General features: G+C 41.5%; 1 protein-coding gene across 3 annotated transcripts in view; it reads left to right on the plus strand.

Moving 5' to 3' along the window:
• Nucleotides 1–20,586, plus strand: part of Efna5 (ephrin A5) — a 281,643-nt gene that overhangs the window by 254,932 nt on the left and 6,125 nt on the right. For 2 of the 3 annotated variants that reach the window (XM_085832692.1, XM_021149546.3), the window contains exons 3-4: nt 19,477–19,542; nt 19,987–20,067. In XM_085832692.1, the coding sequence (XP_085688818.1) occupies nt 19,477–19,542; nt 19,987–20,067 (147 nt within the window). The remainder of the gene's footprint in view (nt 1–19,476; nt 19,543–19,986; nt 20,068–20,586) is intronic. The other variant, XM_021149547.3, reaches the window with a different exon arrangement.

Genomic DNA, 20,586 nt, shown 5'->3' on the forward strand with positions numbered 1-20,586 from the left:
ATACAAGGATAGTGGTAGTGATTTGTGTTTTGTTCATGTGGCAATGTAATGTGATGAGAATGTGCTGTAGGTAATTGCAGTGGTGCTGTGGCATTGTTTACAACTGTAATTTCTGTAGTGGGGTGTGGCGGTACATATGCTATTGTACAATAGTGTAGTGTTGTGTGTTTTGTGGCAATATAATAGTAATGTGCGTGTGTTGTTTCATGATGATATGATGGCAATGTGTGTATGATGTTTCATTGTGGTGGCACATGTGTAATATTTTGTGGTGTGGTATGGTGGTGATAATATATATGTGTTTTGTAGTAGTGATGTAGTGTGTCATTTATGGTGTTACAATAGTGGTTTTATGTATTGTTTTTCAATACAGTCGTGTGTGTGTTGTTTTGTGGTATGGTCCATGTGTGTTGTGTGGGGTGGTTGTGCTAATGTTTCAATGTGTATGTGTTGTTTGGTGCTAGCAGCATATACACATTATTTTGCGTGGTGATATTATGGTGACATGTGTGTTTTGTGGTGTGCTATGCTGGTGTGTATGTGTTTGCCCTTGGTGGCAATGTGGATCACTTATTGTCATAGTTGGTAGCAATGAGTCTGTGTTGTTTGGTGGTGATGCTTATGTTGTTTGTGGTGTAGTGTGTTTATGGAAGTAAAGTGGTAGCAGTAATATGTGTGTGTTGTTTTCTGTTTGCCACTCTGGCCTTGGCTGAAGTTACACAGGTGTAGATATTATTTTATACTGTGTAGACAGTAGGCGCTGGTAGCTACTTATAAGAAATAAGAGTTCTGTGATTTCATTAGTGTTTCAAATTAGTATCATGGACAGCTCCCACTTTTCACCCCTGCGCTTTCTAGAAATAGAGTCATAAAGTGGATGGTTGTAATGTGCCTCCCATTTTCCTTCAGGACTAATGTCTTAATTGAGGCTGTGTCTCTGAGAAGAAAATAAATCATCCCAGTGACCAACCCCGCATCAGCGTCAAGGATGCGGCAGCCATAACTTTCTGCAGTTATTTAAAATAGTAACATTATATTCCTTTCTATAAAAGGGACACCAGTGTATTAGCCACATGGGTTTTTACATGCTCTGAGAAGTGTGTTCAGCAGATAAAGTGTTCAGCCAAACTGTTTCACAAACTTCAGCAGAGGTGCCTTATAACAATTTCATTAAGCGTTTAATTCCTCGTAAGTTGTTTGTTATTCAAGAGTGGCTTGGGGGATGCTCACTTGGCTCCAGTTTTGTCCTAGGGAGTTGGATGAGTTTTCTCTTGCTAAGAGGGTGCCAGTCAGCCCTATCCTTCCCCAGCGCGTGCAGGTACAGTCCAGGGGTCATGCTCAGGTATTATCCCTCAGGAGCCATCCTCCTTGCTCTTTGACACTGGGCTTCTCATTGGCTGGGAACTTACCTCCTAAGTTAGGCTGTCTGGCTCATGAGTCGTAGAGATGGACCTTTCTTCACCACCCCAGAACTGGTATCTCAAATGTGCTTCCGCCATAACTGGCTTCTTTTATCTCGGTTCTGGGAGCAAGTGCTTGCATTCAGTGATCCATCCTACTGATCTGCTTCCAACTTCTTAGTTTTTCTTTTAATATAATGTTTTCCTAATTGAGAATTTTATATTATATGTTTTGATCCTATTCACCTCCAACTGTTAGCTCTAACTCCTCCATCCTTACACCCCAGCCCAATTCCATTCTTTTTATTTATTTATTTTTTCTTTGTAACCCAAGGAAGCCAAGTTATAGTATGCAGATACTCATAGGTGTGGACCAGCTACTAGGATGAGGTCAACCTACCAGGGGCTACGTCCTTAGAGAAAACTGACTGCCCTCCTCCAGATGCCATCAGTAGTCAGTAGTTCCTCCGTTAAGAGCCCCTCGTTGGTGGTGCACGCCTTTAATCCCAGCACTCGGGAGGCAGAGGCAGGAGAATTTCTGAGTTCGAGGACAGCCTGGTCTACAGAGTGAGTTCCAGGACAGGCAGGGCTACACAGAGAAACCATGTCTGGAAAAAAAAAGAGCACCTCCCCTTCCATGCTATCCTCTTGACTGGCTTGATCTTGTAAAGACAACCCACAGTTGCTGTTATGTCATGAGTGGTCCTGCCATGTCCACAAGACACTGTTTGGCTCCTGTATTTCCTGACTCTTACAAATTTGTGCTTCCTCTTCCATGATAGTCCCTGAGTCTTGAGAGTTAGTAATGTAGATGTCTCTCTTGTTTTGCCAGAGGACTCCAATAACACTCTCTGCATTATGACCAGTTGTGCGTCCAACACACCTCTCTCTCTGCCCACTGCATACAGAAACCTGATTGCATCGGAGAGCTACACTAATCCATGAATATAGAAGTACTCGTTTAGAGGGCATGCTGATATTTTGTCCATTCAGCAGAATAATAAAGAGTAGGTTAACCTTTGGCATCTGTGAGCTCCCAAGCATGGGCTCTTGGGCAGATTTACAGTACCAGGCCTATGTGTCCTCCTGTGGAATGGGCCCTGAATCCAATCAGAGAGTGGTAGGCCACCCCCTTGGCATTGCCCAGGGGTATTTGTTGACTATGCTGTTTTGTTATTGCGTTTCAGGGGTTCGCAGCTGGGGAAGATTGATGATGCCCTTTGCCTCCCCCCCCAACCCCCACCCCCCCCAGCCCAGTAGCCTTAGCACCTCCTAGTATTATGATGGCTATCCAGAAAGGAGAAACCATCCTGGTCACTACCAGCTTTATTTCCCCATGTCCTGTAGCCAATGTATTATGATGTCTTCAGCAGCAGGGTCTCACAATCCAGTTCTGTTGAGAGATCGAGAACCATGGCAGTAGCCTGCATTGTTTTGGGGGGAAATCTTTGGGACATCCCTGACCAACAGCTTGAGGGGAGAGGTCCTACTGTGGGCACCAGGCGTTTATCTGGCAACCTGTGTCTTCTGACAAGAAGCTTATCCTCCATGGAGGGGAAGTGCAACTAAACTCTTGTATAACTCTGTGAATGTGATGTGGTGTGTGTGTGTGTGTGAAGCTTATAGGGTTGCCATGTGGCCATTTCAACTATCCTTGGTGTTAGTCATCCCTCTTCCTGTCTACTCTGCCTACCCTTCCAACTGGCTGAGCTAGGTCGGCTGACATACTTCATTTTTACGATGTGGTGATTTCAGCTTAGGTTGGTCTAAGGATTCAAAGATGCCCATTGTTGCCGACATTATGGCCAGCACAGGCCACCAAGAAAATAAATTAAGCCCTTGTCAGGCCTGGTTGATATTTTGCATACCTCTGCATCTTTCATGGTAACACCTTAAACAACTATCAGGTCCTTAGTAGTTTTTGCAAAGGTACTTTATATAAATGTGGATTTAGTGCTTCTTAATTGTATGTGAAGAAAACTCCTACTCTATCTTGACTAATAAGTTACTTTTACACCTATAGCAGACAAAAATCTAATAATACTGTATAAACTTAACATGCCTTATATATATATGTACATATATATATATATATTTGATACATAAACACACACACACACACACACATATTTGAAATGCCTCATACTCCAAATGTGATTTCTTTTAAGCATTTGTAATAGATCGGTGAACAAACATGCATTTTTTTCTGAATGACCTTTTCTTTCATTCATTTATTTATTTTTTTCCTTCTCTACTTCATTTAACAGACATTTGGCCAGGAAGTATTTCAAATTCTGTGAATTCTACAGAAAAAAACAATAATGGTCAAAAGTTTTGGAATAATAAAGCCTCTGGAAATAGGAAGTGGGCTGTTGTGGAGAGCCCTGGAGCTAATTATATTTGATGTTAATTCCATTCTCCTGTGAGTGGCTTCGAACAAGGAATGAGTCAGCCCTCAGGTGATTTCCTGTAAACCTGCTTCCCACCTTAATTTGTAAAATAAGGAAGAGCTGATGATTGGGCAGATAAAAGGGAAGGTGGAGCAGAGGGTAGGGAGAGGAAAGAAGGAAAAAATGGAAGAGAGAAAGGACACAGAGGAGGAGGAAGAAGAAGAAAAGCAGAGCAGAAGCACGTGGACTGGAGAAACCGCGAGTTCTAAGGGGTCTCATAGATGGAGAAGATGGTAGTGTAGTGGTAGATCTGCCCAATCTAGGCTCACTGCATATATTCATCTGAGTTGAGTCGTGTTTCCATTGCTGGGGCTTATTTGGGATTGAGGATTACTGCAATGGTGGGGAAGGGTTGTAGAAGGATAACAGATAAATTCGAAAGTGTGTGTGTGTGCATGCATGTGCACAAACAATGATAAAAACAGAGTGAGGAGAATTAGAGAGAGGTTCTTGTGTGTGAAACGTCTTGTACTATGTGGTCAAGAAAGGCCTCTCTGGAACTTAGCACTGAGGATGCAACCTAAAAGAAGAGAAGCAGCAATTCTTGTTTCTTTCTGGCAAGAGAATTTTCCAGGCTGTGGTGACAGGAACACAGCAGAGGTCTTAGGAGCTATGCGCTTAACTTCTCTCCAAGGAGGTTCTCAAGGGTGGATGGAGCAGCATGGATAGAGAAGAGCCCTGTGAATCTGTTCAGAGCATAAAATATATACAAGTGTCTGTGAAATAATCCTGGTAAACCACAGCAAGTATCTGGGATTTCACTCTCCTCTGATGGGAGCCAGGCAGGGTTCAAATAGGTCAGTAGCTTAACCAACCTTCTTCTGGTGGGATTTCTCTAAGCCTTTGTCCACTTGTCCAGACTAGGACGGATCCTTTGTTCCTTTAATTGCATGGGAACTGTGTACTTAATTAATTAAAGGGAAGACTGTGAGATGGTGCAGAAAAATGTTGTAATTGCCACTGAATAAGACATTCATTGATCAAATATCATCATTTGGAAAAGCCAAACAGAGAAAGATATAAAGGCACTTGTGCTGCAGCTAATCAGCAATCACACTCTTGATGAATTTAAAGTAACTTGGTGTTCCTTCTACATCGTATTGTATCTTCCAAGACATAAGAAAGCTCCCCCCGCCCCCGAATGTAAATAGGCAGTTGATTTTGAGGTTAGCAGATCTCTTCCCCACATAGATCTCTACAAGGTAGGGTTTGGACAAGAAAGATTCCTTCTCTGCATGGTATTTTACTTCTTAGCCCATAGCAATTTTAATTTGCTTCTCCTCCTGTCCAAATATCAGGCGGATAGCAGGCAAGAGCTCCCCAGTCTCAAAGGTGAACCCCTGACATCAGCATCAGCAAGGCTGGCCTAGGAAGTCACTTTCCATGGGGGAGTGATTTCTTTTTAATATTTTTAACTTATTTAATTTTCACTTAGCTGTGCATGTGTGCATGCATGCATGCATGTGTAATGGGTGTGCATGAACATGTCAAGGTGTACAGAGAGAGGTCAGAGGACAACTTGAAGGAGTTTACTACTACTCTGTGGGTACCCGGGCTTGAATTCAGTTCATCGGACTTGCCAGAAGCAAGTTTGCTGTCACTACATACTGAGTCTCGTCACCACCCCTCTCCTGACTCTTCTGTAACATTGACTTACTAAGTGTTTGGTTCCTAGCTTCCCCTACCGTGATGCATGTGTGTACTTGGGAGTATATTAGTTATGGCCTTAGAATATTTAAAGGCTCTTTCATGACAAGCAATTTGATTGGGAAATGTGTGGAGAACGTGTCTCTGCAGGCAAGACTTGTTTGGTTTTCCCAGTGGAACCTATTACTAACACTGAAGATTACACAGTCAAGTTCCACCAGGTTTCACTTCCCAGTGGCCTTAAAAAAAAAAAGACTTTTCAGAGCTTCTGGGAAGTTATAAAAGAAACATGTGAAGAAGGGAAACCATGAAGAAAGGTATGATTTATATTGTAAACTGAGGTTGTATAGTTTTGGCATCAAAAGGAATTGGAATTGAATATCCATTCTTCCACACACTTAGCTATGTGTGACATTGGCCAGTGACTTAGTCTAAGCCTCCCTCTGTTTCCTTGCTCCTACAATAAGAACAATACCTGCTTCAAACAGATGTGCTGGGGATTAAATTTAATAAACCTGGCATAGTGCCTAGTGCATGGAAATAGGAGATAAATGATAACTATTGTAAAAATATTATTGGTATTCTGTGTCCTGCAATGTGGTCCCCTCCCACCTAGCTCCAAGTCAATTAAGAAATAATTTCATGTTTCTAATTTGTATGTGGCCCAGTTAAATGGAGAAAAAGAAACATTATGAAAAAGTAATATGTGAGGGTAGCTGGTGCCAAAAAGAATCTTAAAATAAAAGCATAAGTCTTGTTATTAATTCCTTAAAACAATCATTTGTGGCCATTCCGTGACAGATTTATTGACTACAACATTGGTTTAGAAAGGCCAAACTAATGAGAAGTCGCCATTGGCCGTGATAATCACGTGTCATTGCAAGCTTTAACCACGTGTATTTATTTGGCCTCCTTTCAGGGTAACGCATTATTTCAGACTCATTTCATCTCTTGAATGTCCTTATGATTTAGGTCACAAGCTAGACTATATGAGTAGCAGCCCTAAAATCCATCATGTAGAGTAAATTCTGTGATTCTGGACTATTTTAAAATTGAGAAAGTTCAAATATTTTTTGTTTGTTTGTTTGTTTGTTTGTTTTTCAAAAAGGAATTTCATAAAAGGGTTGCATGGTTTCTCTGGCCTCTAATTTTCCTTCTCATTTCTGCTTGATCGTTGTGTGTAATCGTTGCCTTCCTCCACCCACTCCCTTCTTTCTTTTTTTCCCAAATTACTCTGCACACAGAGACTATATTAGTAAATACCACTGCAAGGAATGTTTACAGATGCAAATGACTTCTGTTTAGGGAGATCATGATTAAAATGTGGAAGAATATGGCACTAGAAAGTGTATAAGTAACCTTTTTCATAATTGATTATGGAGAATATATATGTATATATATATATACATATATATTCATATTCTAGCATTGAGTCATGAGAGTGTTTTGAATGTGTGAGTTCTGCGTGTTACAGACAGAGAATCTCCCATTGAAACCCCTTGATATAATTTTACTTTAATTTAGATATGTTCCCTGTGTCTTCATTGTGAAGCCGGGAGTGAGGTGAACTAGAAAGCTAATTTACTGCTAGACTTCCATGCAACAGGTGAAACAGTCAGGTACACAGTCCATCTCTCTGGTAACACAGAAGGCCATCTAAGTTACTTTTATCTCTCATAGGTATTTCAAGGCTAAATCTTTCATTATTTTATATTTTTGTGCTCAGAGAGTAGTCTGTTGGTAAAGTCAGGAGGGGAAATCTGTAACCACTGGCAGACCTCTTTTGTCTTTCATTTTTCCTATGTGTACCCATGTAGGTCTGTCCTTGACTTCTTGTCTTTAAGATTAACCCCCCGAGTCCATCAAAGAGGTTGGGGTTTGCGTCTCTCATCTTTAATTCTTTGGGGTGCAGTAGCCACCTGTTTCCCTGTGGATGGCTCTGGAGTCCTGCCTGGATCAGGCCCTGGCCATCCAGGGGACTAATGAACATGTCAAGCGCGCCTGGAGTTCTCCAGTCTCTGGCACAGCTGTGGCACTTTCCCCCCCTGCTGTGAGGCACAGCACGCTGGCCATTTGTTGGCAAGTTCATATTTCACACTGCAGGGAATTGAAATGATTGAACAGACAGAAGAAGAGTTTTATTTGCAGTAGCCTACGTATCCCCAGACCCTGATTTGGCATAAAACATCTGCTTCATGATCTGCTTCAAGGCCAGTTCCTTTCCTCCCACAAAGGTTACGACTTGAGGCAAGCTGTGCTTCCACTGGCGGGGAGAAATTTGCCCGAAGACTTGATTTAGTCAGAATCAAAGCATCCTGCCACAGAATTTCTTTTTTCAATTATCTCCGAAGAGGCAGCCAGACTTTCAATGTATCAGTATAATAAATGTAATGAAATGAGGCAGGCCCTCCCTTCCCTGTTGCTATCAGTGGGAGGTGCCCATACAGTTTTGTGTCTACCCTCAGAAGCCTGTGACCCACATATCAACAACAGCACATGATCAGGATGGCCTTTGGAAGCCTTTTGTCTCATCAGCATGATAAATAAATAAGCACATGGTTATGCCTGCAATACTTATATCTTTCATCGTGAAAAGGCAAACTGGCACGATGCTGAACGTAATCACTACTGTGTCTCATGGCAAAGACTCATCACCCAGCCTGTCTTGTGGTATAGTCTTAATTACTAATTATGCTTACCCGCATGATTTTGTTGTGCATAGTCATATATTTTGTGCAAGACAGCCCTTACTAGCCTTATAGACATAGATAGAAAATTAAATCCTGGCATTTTATTATGCTAGAGCAATTAGGTGCCATCCTTGTAATGGAAACATGACATCTTCATCGCTCTCCTCTATATTTCCATGTTTCAATGCAGACATTTACCAGAATTGGATATAATCTTACACAACGCACACACATGCACCAGAGAGAGAGAGCGCAAGCACGCACACATACACACACACACACACACACACACACTCTTAATTGAAAATCTGCATATCTCCAAGGATCCCTGTGGTTGAAACCGTGTATTCATCTTCTTTACTTCTTAGGCCACTTTAGTTTAGAGTAAGAACTGTTGCTTTTATGAAGTGTCTTTTTCTATAAAGTCAAAACCTCACAGCAGTGCACAGAAAGCCGACGGTATAAAGGACTAAGTAGAGTCTTTAATAGAGAGCGCTGGGTTGTAAGTGTTTTTGTTCCTACAGAGCAGATAGATTTGGCTCCATCTGTTCCATATTCATAACAAAAGGAGCACACTTACAGGAGGGCCACCTTCCCTGGAGCCTCCTGGTAATGATCTTTTTTCACCAGAAAGACAGGCTGTGAACCCGGTGACTTGGCCCTGCAAAAAGCAGCTGGCAGGATGGCCCTTCAGAATCCAGATTTCCTTGAAACTCAGGTTGACATCAAATTTCCCAATACAGAAAGTGGAAAAAAAAATGTGCCCATCTCTCATCGCCCCAGAACGTGGTGGAGCTGGGAAGTTCACGATGCGCCCATACGACCTTCCTTCCCAGAGCCACAGATTGCAATTAGAAAGGGTGGAGGCAGCTGCACTTGAAGTGTCTGAGGGGGTCGCGTGGGAGCAGCTTTTCTTCAGTTTTTAAGTTGTTTCTTTTCAGACTTTTTAATCTCTTCCAAAACCGAGGTTAATGAAAAGAAATATGACTTATACCACATAAGGAAAAACCCCTGTTGAGTTTTGTAATTAACAAACTTCAAAGCCAATTTCAACCGAGACCTCTTAGATTAAAAAGATAAGTTGACCCAGGAGTTTTCTTCCACAAAACAGAGGAAATGTAAAAATCTTCCCCAAATGTCATAGAGTGCAACAAATATTCTTTATTCAACACGTGGGGCCAACATTGAAACAGAAATGATTCCTTAAGACATAAACATCACACTGGTATTAAACAGTTGGCTTAAAAATTAATAACACACAACCATGGATGGATAGAATACTTGTTTTTCTTTTTTATGATTTTTAAAAATTTTTAGTATATACTTGCATGTTCCTTCCTATCCCTCCCATGTCCAGCCCTTCTTCCCCCCCCCCAAATCCAAGTGCCTTCTTGTCTTTCACCACAGTTGTTACACATACATATAAATTAATGAACATATAATCATATAGAATACTTGTTTTAGGTGAACCTCAAAAATAACAAAAAGAAAAAAAGAAAAAAGAAAAAGAATGAGAACTATAATATGAAGGACCCTAATGTTTTTCTCCTTTCTGCAAGCTTTGAATACTAACCACCCTAGACAGTACAGCATTGACTTATTTAATATTCCTCATGGTAAAGTTGTAAGTCTTATTTATTCACCTATTATTATCCATGTTGCTAACATCTGTGCATTTTCTGCTTGCCAAACTAGGCTTCCTGGCAAAGCAAACAGTCAACCTCTCCCAAAGTTTGAGGCAGAAATAAAGTGGGAGAAGGTTTCCTCTTACCGTTGATGCGACTGCTCCGTAGGTTTGTGAGGACATAAAGGCAGAGAGGAGAGCACAGAAGACTCACCTGAAGCTCCCAAGACTTCACACTTGGGCAACCTCCTCTGATTCATTCAGCTTTTACTTCCCCTATTTTCCCGTCCCCTTGGAAATAATTTTGGGATGCCTGCTTTACACCAAGTACTATGTTAGATTTCAGAAACTTCCTGGTGTATCATAAAGTAGACCCTACGTTAGATAAACACCATCACCAAATTGGTCTCACCTCTTGGAGCTCCCAACTTAATTGGGAGTTAGGTAGAAGCTAGAAAACAAACCAGTCAGTCACACTGGGACCTATAGTAAGTTGGATGGGGAAGAGAGAAAACTGGAGACAGCTTTCAATTGGCTGACCGTAGAAGACTTCTCTGTAGGTAACAATCCAATCTCCTCAGAGGCAGTTGCAGTGTGACCTCTTCGTAGATAGGAAGTAGTTTTTATTCTGTAAAGAATTATATTACATTTTGACACACACACACACACACACACAGAGAGAAAGATATTACGTTTTTGACACATAAACGGGGGAGGGGGAGTGTGGGGGAACGAATGTATGCTCTGACACATATGTAGACGTCAGGCATCTATCATGTGAATGTCAGGAATTGAACAGAAGCCATTGACCCTATTTAGTGTGGAGAACTTTTGCCCACTAAGCCAACTCTTAAGCCCTTTCTCTTTGTATTTGTTTTCTTGTGTTTTTGAGCCTGAGACCAAGTAGCCCTGCAGACTTGACACCTTAAACTTACAGCAGTCATTTCTCCTCAGCTGCCAAGGCCTGAGATTATGGGCACATGCCCAGTGCCGAGCCAGAAAGATAGCTTCTGCCCATATAAAATTTAATTGAGTATTGCTTTGGATTTAAAGTTTGCTGTTTGATTTCAAAGTTAATAAATTTCGAAAAGTAGTTCTTCCCAATCTTATTCCAGAGGCAAAACTAGCATATGCCTTCTTAATGATTTTATGTTGGAAAAGATCTTAGATGCTCTGTCAACTTTGAAAATATAGTCTTCATCTTCTTAAAGTATTTCAATTGTCTGGCTTCCCCATCTTAAACCGCTTAAGCCTGAGATTTCAGTGTATCCCAAGTCTAAATTAATTTCCCCATTTGCACATGTTTTTTTGTTATTTTAGGGGTTTTTGTTTGTTGTTGTTTTTGTTTTTTGTTTTGTTTTGGTTTTGTTTTGTTTTGAGACAGAATCTCAATGGCCTAAACTCCCTGTATAGCCAAGAACGAACTGGAGCTCCAGGCCCTCTTGCTTTGGCCTCTCAAGTACTAAGGTGAATAGGTGTGTACTGCCTAAAGTTTCATATTTGTGTGTGTGTGTGTGTGTGTGTGTGTAATAGATTAAAGGGTCATTAAAGACTTCCTGAGGTTACAACCTGACATGTTATCTGAAGTGAATAGAGCCCTGCTGACCCCTTAGCTGTGGCCTGCGTTGCCCAGCTTTGACGTTTCTGCAAAAAGCACATGGTTGCTGGATTCTAGATGCACCTTGCTTTCTATTCCTCTGCTCACTAGAAGATCCTGCAACCTCTTTCTACCCAGTCTATCCTTTAGATTCAAGGCCCAATGGTCTACAAAGATACCCACAAAGATAGCCATGATCCCTTCACTCACTTCTCGCAACCACACCCTTACAGAACTTAACATCCTACCCATTTGAATTCTGTGCATCTCTGTAGTCACTGGCTATATTGTAGTTTTTTATGTCATTCCTTTAAAAAACAACAAACAAACAAACAAAAAACAGCATGCAGCTAAGGAGAGACACAATCCAGAAGAAAGAATTTGTTCTTTTATAGTTTATTTTTATTTGAGGAACATTTACTATAGTCCCCCTCCCCCTTTTTTCTCTTTATGATTTTGTTTCATAGATGACCAGTGTGTTACTTAGCTGCAGCGTAGGCTTTTGTTAACCCCTAGCCACATCTTTGTATCTGGATTGAATATTCACTGTGAACAAAGTAGTAGACTCCACAATTCCAAACACCTGGCATAGCCCCTGTTCTTGTGGAATTGTAATAACAGCGAAAAGATGCAATATCCTGTTCTAATGGAACACAGAACCACAGAACGGGTTATATATATTTTGAAAGAGACAGACACAAATGCTATAAGATCCGAGAAGAGCATCGGAGATGGGAGGGTGGAGGTGGGGAGTAGGGATACACTTTTGAGAAGGGAAAGGTCATGTGAGTTAGAAGACAGATTTTTATCGGAGGTAATATTGTCAGGACTACCCTTAAGGGAGAAGGAGTGGGAGAGAGAGAGAAGAAAGTCAAGGCAGGACCAGATGATGAAAACCCATAGCTGCTCTGCTGTGGGCTGGTAGATGGGAATGCAGGCATCCTTACTGGAAATGTCTCCATGAACACACAATCAGAGTGAACTAGAGCTTAAACCCGAGGCTTTGATTTTTGTTACCATGTCAACATAAAAAAAAAAAAAACCCACCCAGTAAACTTTTTTTTTTTAATGTGAAATAAACTGTGCAATCTTGGTACATAAACAGCTCCCTCCTAGGTAAAATTCGCCTGTCAGAGAGAACACTGTTGATTTGCATTTCATTAGTAGCCCTATTGCTCAAGCCAATGGGTACTCCTGCCTACACTACCTTTATTCCCATCAAGAGGAATAGTTATGGAGAACATGGCCTGCTGTTAAAGAAAAATAAGCAAAGAATTCACATATAGATAGTCGCCAAGATTTTACAAAAGGATTTTTGACAACACAGTTCAACACCCGGGCAGGTGAGGACATGCTGTGGTGTCTATGTCTGACACTTTCAGCTGATTTCTCTGGTGCTGTTTCTGGCCCAAGCCTTTCAAGGGTAAAGGCAACCTGTGTGCCTAGCCTGGCTGCTTCTCTGGGGAATTCGTAGTTTCATCTTTTGTTTGCCCCTAATTTAATAGCATGCTCACAAACTCAGAATGGATCAGAAATAAACAAATGAACTCAGTGTTCTTGCTTTTCAAAAACAAGAGGCTCTTTGCTGCTGTTTGTCATTCTCTAAGTGTTCCCACATAACGAATGTGCTCATGTGCACACATGCACACACACACACACACACACACTCACACAGACAGACAGACAGACAAAGTAAAAAATAAATTAGTATTGTGCTGAGGAAGGAGTAAAGCAAATTGGTATCTGTCTTGGTGAAATAATATTCTAGATCTGTAGGTTTAGAACACGTGCATTTCCAAAGCTCTAGGTGCCCTCTAACATGGGTCATCATTAAAATCACTTGAGAAGAGGAGGCTCACTGGGAAACTGAGGCATAGACAGATTAAGCAGCTGACTCACAGCCACAAAGAAAGGCCAGAAGGTGTGAATCTGAGAGAGAGCTGAGCATTGTTGTGCCCGCCTTGAAATCACCACACTCTGCTTCTCCAGGTTCCCTTCCCACTGGTGGGAGAGCCGTGAGAAGAGGCTCAAGAAATGGTAACTCTGCTACGAGAACTGCTTTGACTTGTATTGGCTTAGTGACTAAGTCAGTGCTTCCTGAGGATAGCATACTTCCTGTTAATACAGTGAATGATTAGAGGGACCTGTGCTAACAGTCTCTCCCATAGGTAGATAGGTAGATAAGTGGAGGATGGATGGACGGATGGACGGATGGATGAACGGATGCATTGATAGGTGATAGGTATCCAAGGGACCTGCAGAGAAGAAGTATAATTCATCCCTCTCTTGAGATTCCAGGCACTCTGCAGAAGCCTAGAGTCAGACTCCCTCTGAGACTTGCTGGGACACTGGTTATTGATAGAAAACTCAGCTTTGTTCTATCTGCTCAAAGATGTTCAGTGGCTTCAGACAAACAACTAACAATAAAAGGAATTCTTTTCATTGTGCCTGGTGATTTTAAAGGGTAATTATCTAAATGCTGTCTTCTCCATCTTTCCCTTCTGTGGCTAAGTGGATTTTCACATTCACCGAGGAAGGCTCAAGTCTAGAGTCACAGGCCGGGGGGTTGGTTAAACTGTTGTAAAACAAATTTTCCTTAAACCGAAATGCTTCTTTTAGAGAAATTTAAAAAAATAATACTCCAAACTCCAGGTTATTTTTTTGCTTATAATTCAGTAAAGACCAATACATAAGGGACACCGGAGGCCCTTTGTAGTAGAAACAGACTGTCACTGAACTTCAATAATAATTTGTCTATTTGTCACTGAAAGTTCAATAGAAATTTACTTTCATATCATAGAAATGTGTACACAAGGATGATTTTGCCCTATTTATTTCCAGAAATCAGTGGAACAGACCTTGTCTTTTGTCATTTATTTTTTTCTAAAAACACTAATTGATCTTCTGAGACTTGGCTGCTGGAATTTGCCTACCACTTACACTAGCTTGTGGCGAGAAAGTTGGCCTGAGGGGTTAGAAAGCCAGGTCAAGGGCTCTGGCAAGATGGGAGGAGCATTCCTTCCACTTTCACCTTCCTTCTTGGGCAGCTGGCCAGCTGGAGTTTGGTTTCTCTCCTTTACTCTGAACTTTGCTCTAATTATTTTTCCCCTTCAGCCTTCTGGCTGGGAAACAAAGTCTTAAGTTAGAGGATGGGTCTTTTAGATCTTCCTTGTTGTATCGTGGGAACACATCCCTTTCCACCTTCCAGTTAGAATAAAAGAACTACCCCCAGAGCTATATTGAGGAATCTCATATGTGTACAATGGTTTTAATGTCTCCAAAGTCTCTAGACCCAATAACCTCCTTTCCAGTTTTTACATCTGGACCTTGACCTTGACTTGTTGGTGATATCAAGTCCTGAGACGTTGTGGCTTCAAGAGGTGAAATGTGTTGGCAAATTAGGCAGCTCGTGTGGTTGCTCTTACAATGTGAGGACCACAAACCAAGGGCTGTGACTGAAATGAGGTGAATTTTGGGGTAGGGGAATAGCTCACTGGTTGAACACTGGCCTAACATGCATAAGGCCCTGAGTTCAAGCCCAGGTCACACAAATTTCTCTCCTAAGTCTAGTCTATAATAGGTGAGATATACTCCATTCTAACCACTAGGTTTCATTATTCTTCCCCAAGAAGAGGCCTAACTTGGTTTTTATTTTGTTTTGTTTTGTTTGTTGGGTTTTTTTTTTTTATATTATACTTTGTGTGTCTGGTAACCATTTTAGGAGAAATGCATATGGTTCTGTTTAATCTTTCTCTGGTTCCCACCACTTCTGTTCCCCACCGTCTTCCCACATATACAGAATGGATTTTATTCATTCATTATGTTCTGGGAGACATTTCCAGTACTGACTCTGGATTAAAATGGGAACTTTTTTTTTTTTTTTGCATTCATTTTTGAATGGATAATGTGTAATTCTGGCTTTACCTATCTATTTTTCATATATTCGTGTTGTATGTTGATCTACATGAAAGACCTACAGGGAAAAAAGCTGTGCCCTGCTAACAGCTAGTAACCTATCTTTTCTTTTGACTTGTTCAAATTGAGATGCAGGGCCTGAAACCTGCACTTTTAATGAGCATATACATACTCTGGCCTTGAAAGAGAAGAACGTGGCTTGCTGTACTTAGAAGTAAAATTTCCCAGAGTATCCAGGTGGACATGGATTCAGAGAGGGAGACAGACTGTGGCCTTTGGAATGACAGGGCTGAGTGAAGTTAGACCAAGATGGTAAATGACCGAGGAGCACAGCATTAGACCTGAAAATTTGAAAGAAACTAGAAAGGAGAGTCTGCCCCTTCTGACAGGCTTTGGGTCTCAGAGAAAATTTGCTTTGATTACCAAGGACTTGGGAGCAGCCTGAACTTCCAGATGTTTATATTTAATGTGATGACTTGTATAAAATATCACTAATAGGTGTTTCTGAATAATCAGAGAACTTTTAATTTATTTGTTTTTAAAGTCCTTTCACTTAAGATACTTTTAAAGGTCACCTTTCTCCCTAGATTTGCTGAGAAAGCTTCTCTAATGCTCCAAGTTCACATTTTATTTCAAAACTCACTGGCTTCACCCAGGAATTTGGAGGTGAACTGAGGCATCACGCTAATTTCAGGGGACAGTACAGATTGTTTCTCCTCATGGAGGAAAAACAAACTTAGCTGTATGAGAAGGAAAAATGAAAAACAGTTTTCAGATGCTGGAACGGGAGCAAATATTCTTCAACAGCCACTTAGCATTACCAAGCTCTCAGATTAGTTCAAGAGGCCCTGTCATGGTAGCTTGAAGTACAAACTAGTAAGCGATCCAATTGTCCAGGCAAAGCAACAGAATGAGAGCGAGCAGCTCTGCGGAGCGAGGCAGGGTTGACCATGATCGGAAGATGATGCTACCGTGAGAAAAACTGGGATCACATGGGTCTGTTTGTAAAACCCTTACATCAGCTGTCTAATTGTGTCTAACACAATCAGATTGGTTGTGAGCCAGCCATCCAGGTTCAGTTCACAAAGCCACACCGAGTTCTCGGCTCTAGCTAAGAAGGACCGTCTTTCTCACACGCACTCGCGTGATTGTTAGCGAGCTTCAGTTCCCGATGTGTTTTCTAAGGATCATCAAAGTCCCCTGTTCTCTTCACCATCCTCTGTTGTGTGGGTCTCTCCAGTGTGAATCTCACAGTACAGAGCATTGCTTCGTATCCAGGAGAGTATTTCCAAGCAAGAGGTCAGCAGCTTTTACAGCATAATCAGAGGTTAAGAGTCCTGACTTGTGCTGCGTTCTGTTCATTAGGTGCAAGAGACTAAACCCAACCAACACTCAAGTGGATGGGATTACAGAAAGGAGATGGGGGGTGGGGCTGAGGGGTTGCCTAGTGGGGACATTGAGAACGACTAGAGAAGCTACCTACATCAAGCCTAATGCCAGTGCACTCTTGCTTTATCTCCATAGATAGATCAGTAATGGCCTGAGGTGTGAATATCACGTTTGCAATATTAAATACTTATAAGTACTAACTTGGGGGGGGCAGGAATGCGGTATCCTTAGTAGGTGCCACACTGATTAAATGCTGAGCCAAGCTTATTTGAGCACTAAGAGACCAAGGGAATGAGGCTCCTGGAAAGGTTGAACTGTGGGCCTCTGAGATTGTAAGTGAAGTCAGGGCCCGCATGGTGATATCAGTATTCTAAAGATGGAGAAGCAGTGGCTCCCAGCTTGTATTCCATTATAGATCTTAGTGTTTTGGCTAGTACTTTCCAGGGATGGGGCCTATGGAAGGCTTATAAAATAGGTCCATAAGATGGGAGAATGAGAGGTTTTCTTTGTTTCAATGATTCCTCTTGCCCTACTTCTACCTTCTTGACTCCAAATGTACAAGGAACTCACAAAGTGTATCATGTATGGATATTCTTTGTTTGTAGATGTTTCAAAGGATTAAAGTCAGTAGCCAAACAGTATCTCATGGTGTCAGTCCTGTTATTACTGTTAGAGCTTTCCTGCTGAGAGATGAATAATGGAGGAGAGAGAGACTGGGGAAATAAGCCCCTTATTTTCCACTGTGTAGAAGTACACTTGGGATCTTTAATTCACAGAAGAAGTCAGTTTATTCAGTAGCCAAGGAAGCTCATGTCACTGTCTGTGCATTGGTGAGACACTGCTCTAGTGTTTCTTAATGTGTCATCACGGGCTTCTATGTAGTTTCTTTGATATGCTCTGCAATAACTTAATGTCCTAGGTTTAGCTTTCTTAGTAAAAGTCTGAAAATCCTCCATTAAACAAACAAAAACCCCACACCCTTATAAAGACAATTATACATTTGACACTGCTTTGACCCTGTGTATCTTGAACTATCATATTGACATCAGTCATTTTCATGTGGTACAACACGCTCACAAAGTTTGAAGAAGTTAAGTTTATCTCAACTCAGATGAGTACAATGGTAGTTCTCCCACCGCCCCTCATGACTAACGGGTAACCAGGGGCTTTGTAAGGAACTGGAGTCACCTGTGTGTGCTGTGTTTGTAGCATGTGCGCTTGCAGTGGAGGCCCATAGGGAAGCAAGGTCATTTCCTGGATCAAACCAGAGTGCAAAAATATTGTGCCCTAAATAACACACTAGTTACCACTAATGTCAGTAGGGGGAGTTTTCCCAACTTTGATTTAATGGGAGCCTGTGGCCAAGCCAGCTGTTAACAGTTCTTAGCTGCCTGTCAGGGAGAGCAGGATGGATGCAGAGGGCCGGAAGCATCTTTTCTCCATATTCTGTCTCAAGAGTTCCAGCAGGTGTTGAGTAGTGACAGTGGTGGCCCTTTAGTATCTGATGTCCTTTAGCTGTTGGATGCCTGAGTTCTGCAGGAGATTTGCATGGGCCTGTAACTCCATAAATGAGGAAGCTCATGCAGAAGTTTGTAGCTCCACTCTTGCCTCAAAATGAACTTTTTTTTTCTGAGCTCCTCATGAAGAACAACATGAAGGTAGAAGAGAAGAGGAGGCATACGAAATGCCGGCTCTCTCTTTGTCACTTTCAGGATTCCCCAACTAATTTTAAGCCATGTGCATTTTGATTGATGTCAGCTGCTTTGCTGAACAAAGAAACCACTTGAAGCAGGGAAGAGAGTATGTGGCCTTCGTTTCTGTGATTTTTGTTGTTGTTGTTGTTGTTGTTGTTTCTAGAGAACATTAGTAAACACATGTGGCTGTTGATGGTCTGACTGCCTATCAGGGTCCCTTTGACATTACTCGGCGAGTATACCAAGTGGAGATAATCTTTAAAAGTAGGGAAAGTAGATGATCTTATCCTGAGGAGAAGAAAGTCTCTTCCTCAGATGATGTATAACTTGAAACATGTTGTCGTGTCTTTGTTAACCCTAATTTTATTAATTCCATCCTTCTCTGTTGAAAATTAAGAGAAGATAAACATGCTGATAGAACACGGTGCTTTCTCAATAGCACATTGTGCTCACAACAGCACTGCGGAGTCGCCAGGCTCAGCCAGTCATATAGAAGAAAGCACAGCCAAATTCCCCAGTAAAACCTCTAATTGAATTACCTGCGGAGCACTGACAGACAAGCTTTCAGGACAGACAAAGCTCTGCTTTCCCCAGCAGAAGTAGGTCAAGTTGAAGTCCGCCTTGTAACTGTCTGTTACGGGTTTTGACAGCGCTCTCACTGTGGGGCTCTGCTGGGCTCTTTTTTGTCCTGTGGTTGAGGAGCTGTTCCCGAAGCAAGAGAGTTCAGGCATTATCCCTCCCGATTTAGAGAAAATTGATAGCAGATCAAGTGAAAGGGGAGTGACTTTGAAATAGAAGTCCTAAGCATTTTTCTATAGATTACCACATTCCTGCATGATTCTTCCTTTATTGTTTGGGGGGGGGGGAGATGGGAATATGAGAGTCGCCTTCCTATAGCATTTAGCTCAGTCTGGAAAGTATTGTTTGTTTTAACTTCAGGACAAGACGCAGACAAGTGTATATCCCGCAAGAGTATGAGTAGAGCATTTATTTGTCATGTGTAAAACAAAGAGTAATGAGTTGTTATTCTCTCCTTTTTCTTCTGCCCTCTCTCTTTGCCTCACCCACAGCCTCTGCAATCCCAGACAACGGAAGAAGGTCCTGTCTAAAGCTCAAAGTCTTTGTGAGACCAACAAGTAAGTTCTAGAAAGAGCTTCCGAGGGTCCCCCTCACTGCGCATGCTCCATCCTATGGTCTGGTTCACAGCGGTAAAATTCTGTTTCATTCTGTTTTATCTATTTATTTTTTTACTGTCGAGATGTGTGTGGTACCTGTTTTGTATATCCACATCCATGTTTGAGTTTCCCATCATATTTTTTTTCCTCATTCCTCACGATGCTTTTTTTATTTCGTGTATCGAAGGATCCAGCAGTTGCTAACTTGTTGTTTCTCAGACTGTTGTCCATGCACACAGCAAACGGGAACGATGCTGGCACGTGGATACATGCCATGGATTGTCATAAAACAATCTCTACATTAATAAAAGGAAACGATAGAGAGAAAGAAAAAAAAAGGAGGAAGTGGGAGTCTAAGGGTGTCTTCACTAACATATTTGGCTGTTATCTCTATTTTCGTTATAGATAGCTGTATGAAAACTATAGGTGTTCATGATCGTGTTTTCGATGTTAACGACAAAGTAGAAAATTCATTAGAACCAGCAGGTTAGTATGCTTAGAGAATCTCTTGTTAACCAACGCATCTCTCTCCGGTGCCTTAGTCCTGGTTTTCCTTTCTTCCTTTCTGCATGCGTGCATGCTCCCGTTGTTTCTGCTTCCGCCCATTGCTAGCCGCTTGCTAATATTACTTATCTTCTATCTCATTCCTCCAGTATTTTTGTGTAGTGCATGCTAGATAGAGTACAACTTTTCTTTCTTGGACATGGGTCCCATTGAAGCAGTTATTCTAATATAGAAGCCCTACCAGAATACTAAAATCCCACTGTCTTCTACCACAGCCTCACGCGTGTCAATGGATCACAGTACATGTAAAACCAGTTTTCATACAAGACAGAAAACATTTCTACTGTACATGTTTATGAAACTTTCTTTCTTTTTCTTAATACCATATCCAAATCCGTGGATAAAAGCAGTAAGATGACTGCACAAAATAGCGACTGATTTAGCTTTCTCTAGTGCATCAATGGCAAAACTGACCTAAAACCTGTATTTCACTTCAGTATT

Source organism: Mus caroli, unplaced genomic scaffold (genome assembly GCF_978045245.1).
Source record: "Mus caroli unplaced genomic scaffold, Mus_caroli_1 scaffold_18, whole genome shotgun sequence".
Taxonomy (NCBI): domain Eukaryota; kingdom Metazoa; phylum Chordata; class Mammalia; order Rodentia; family Muridae; genus Mus; species Mus caroli.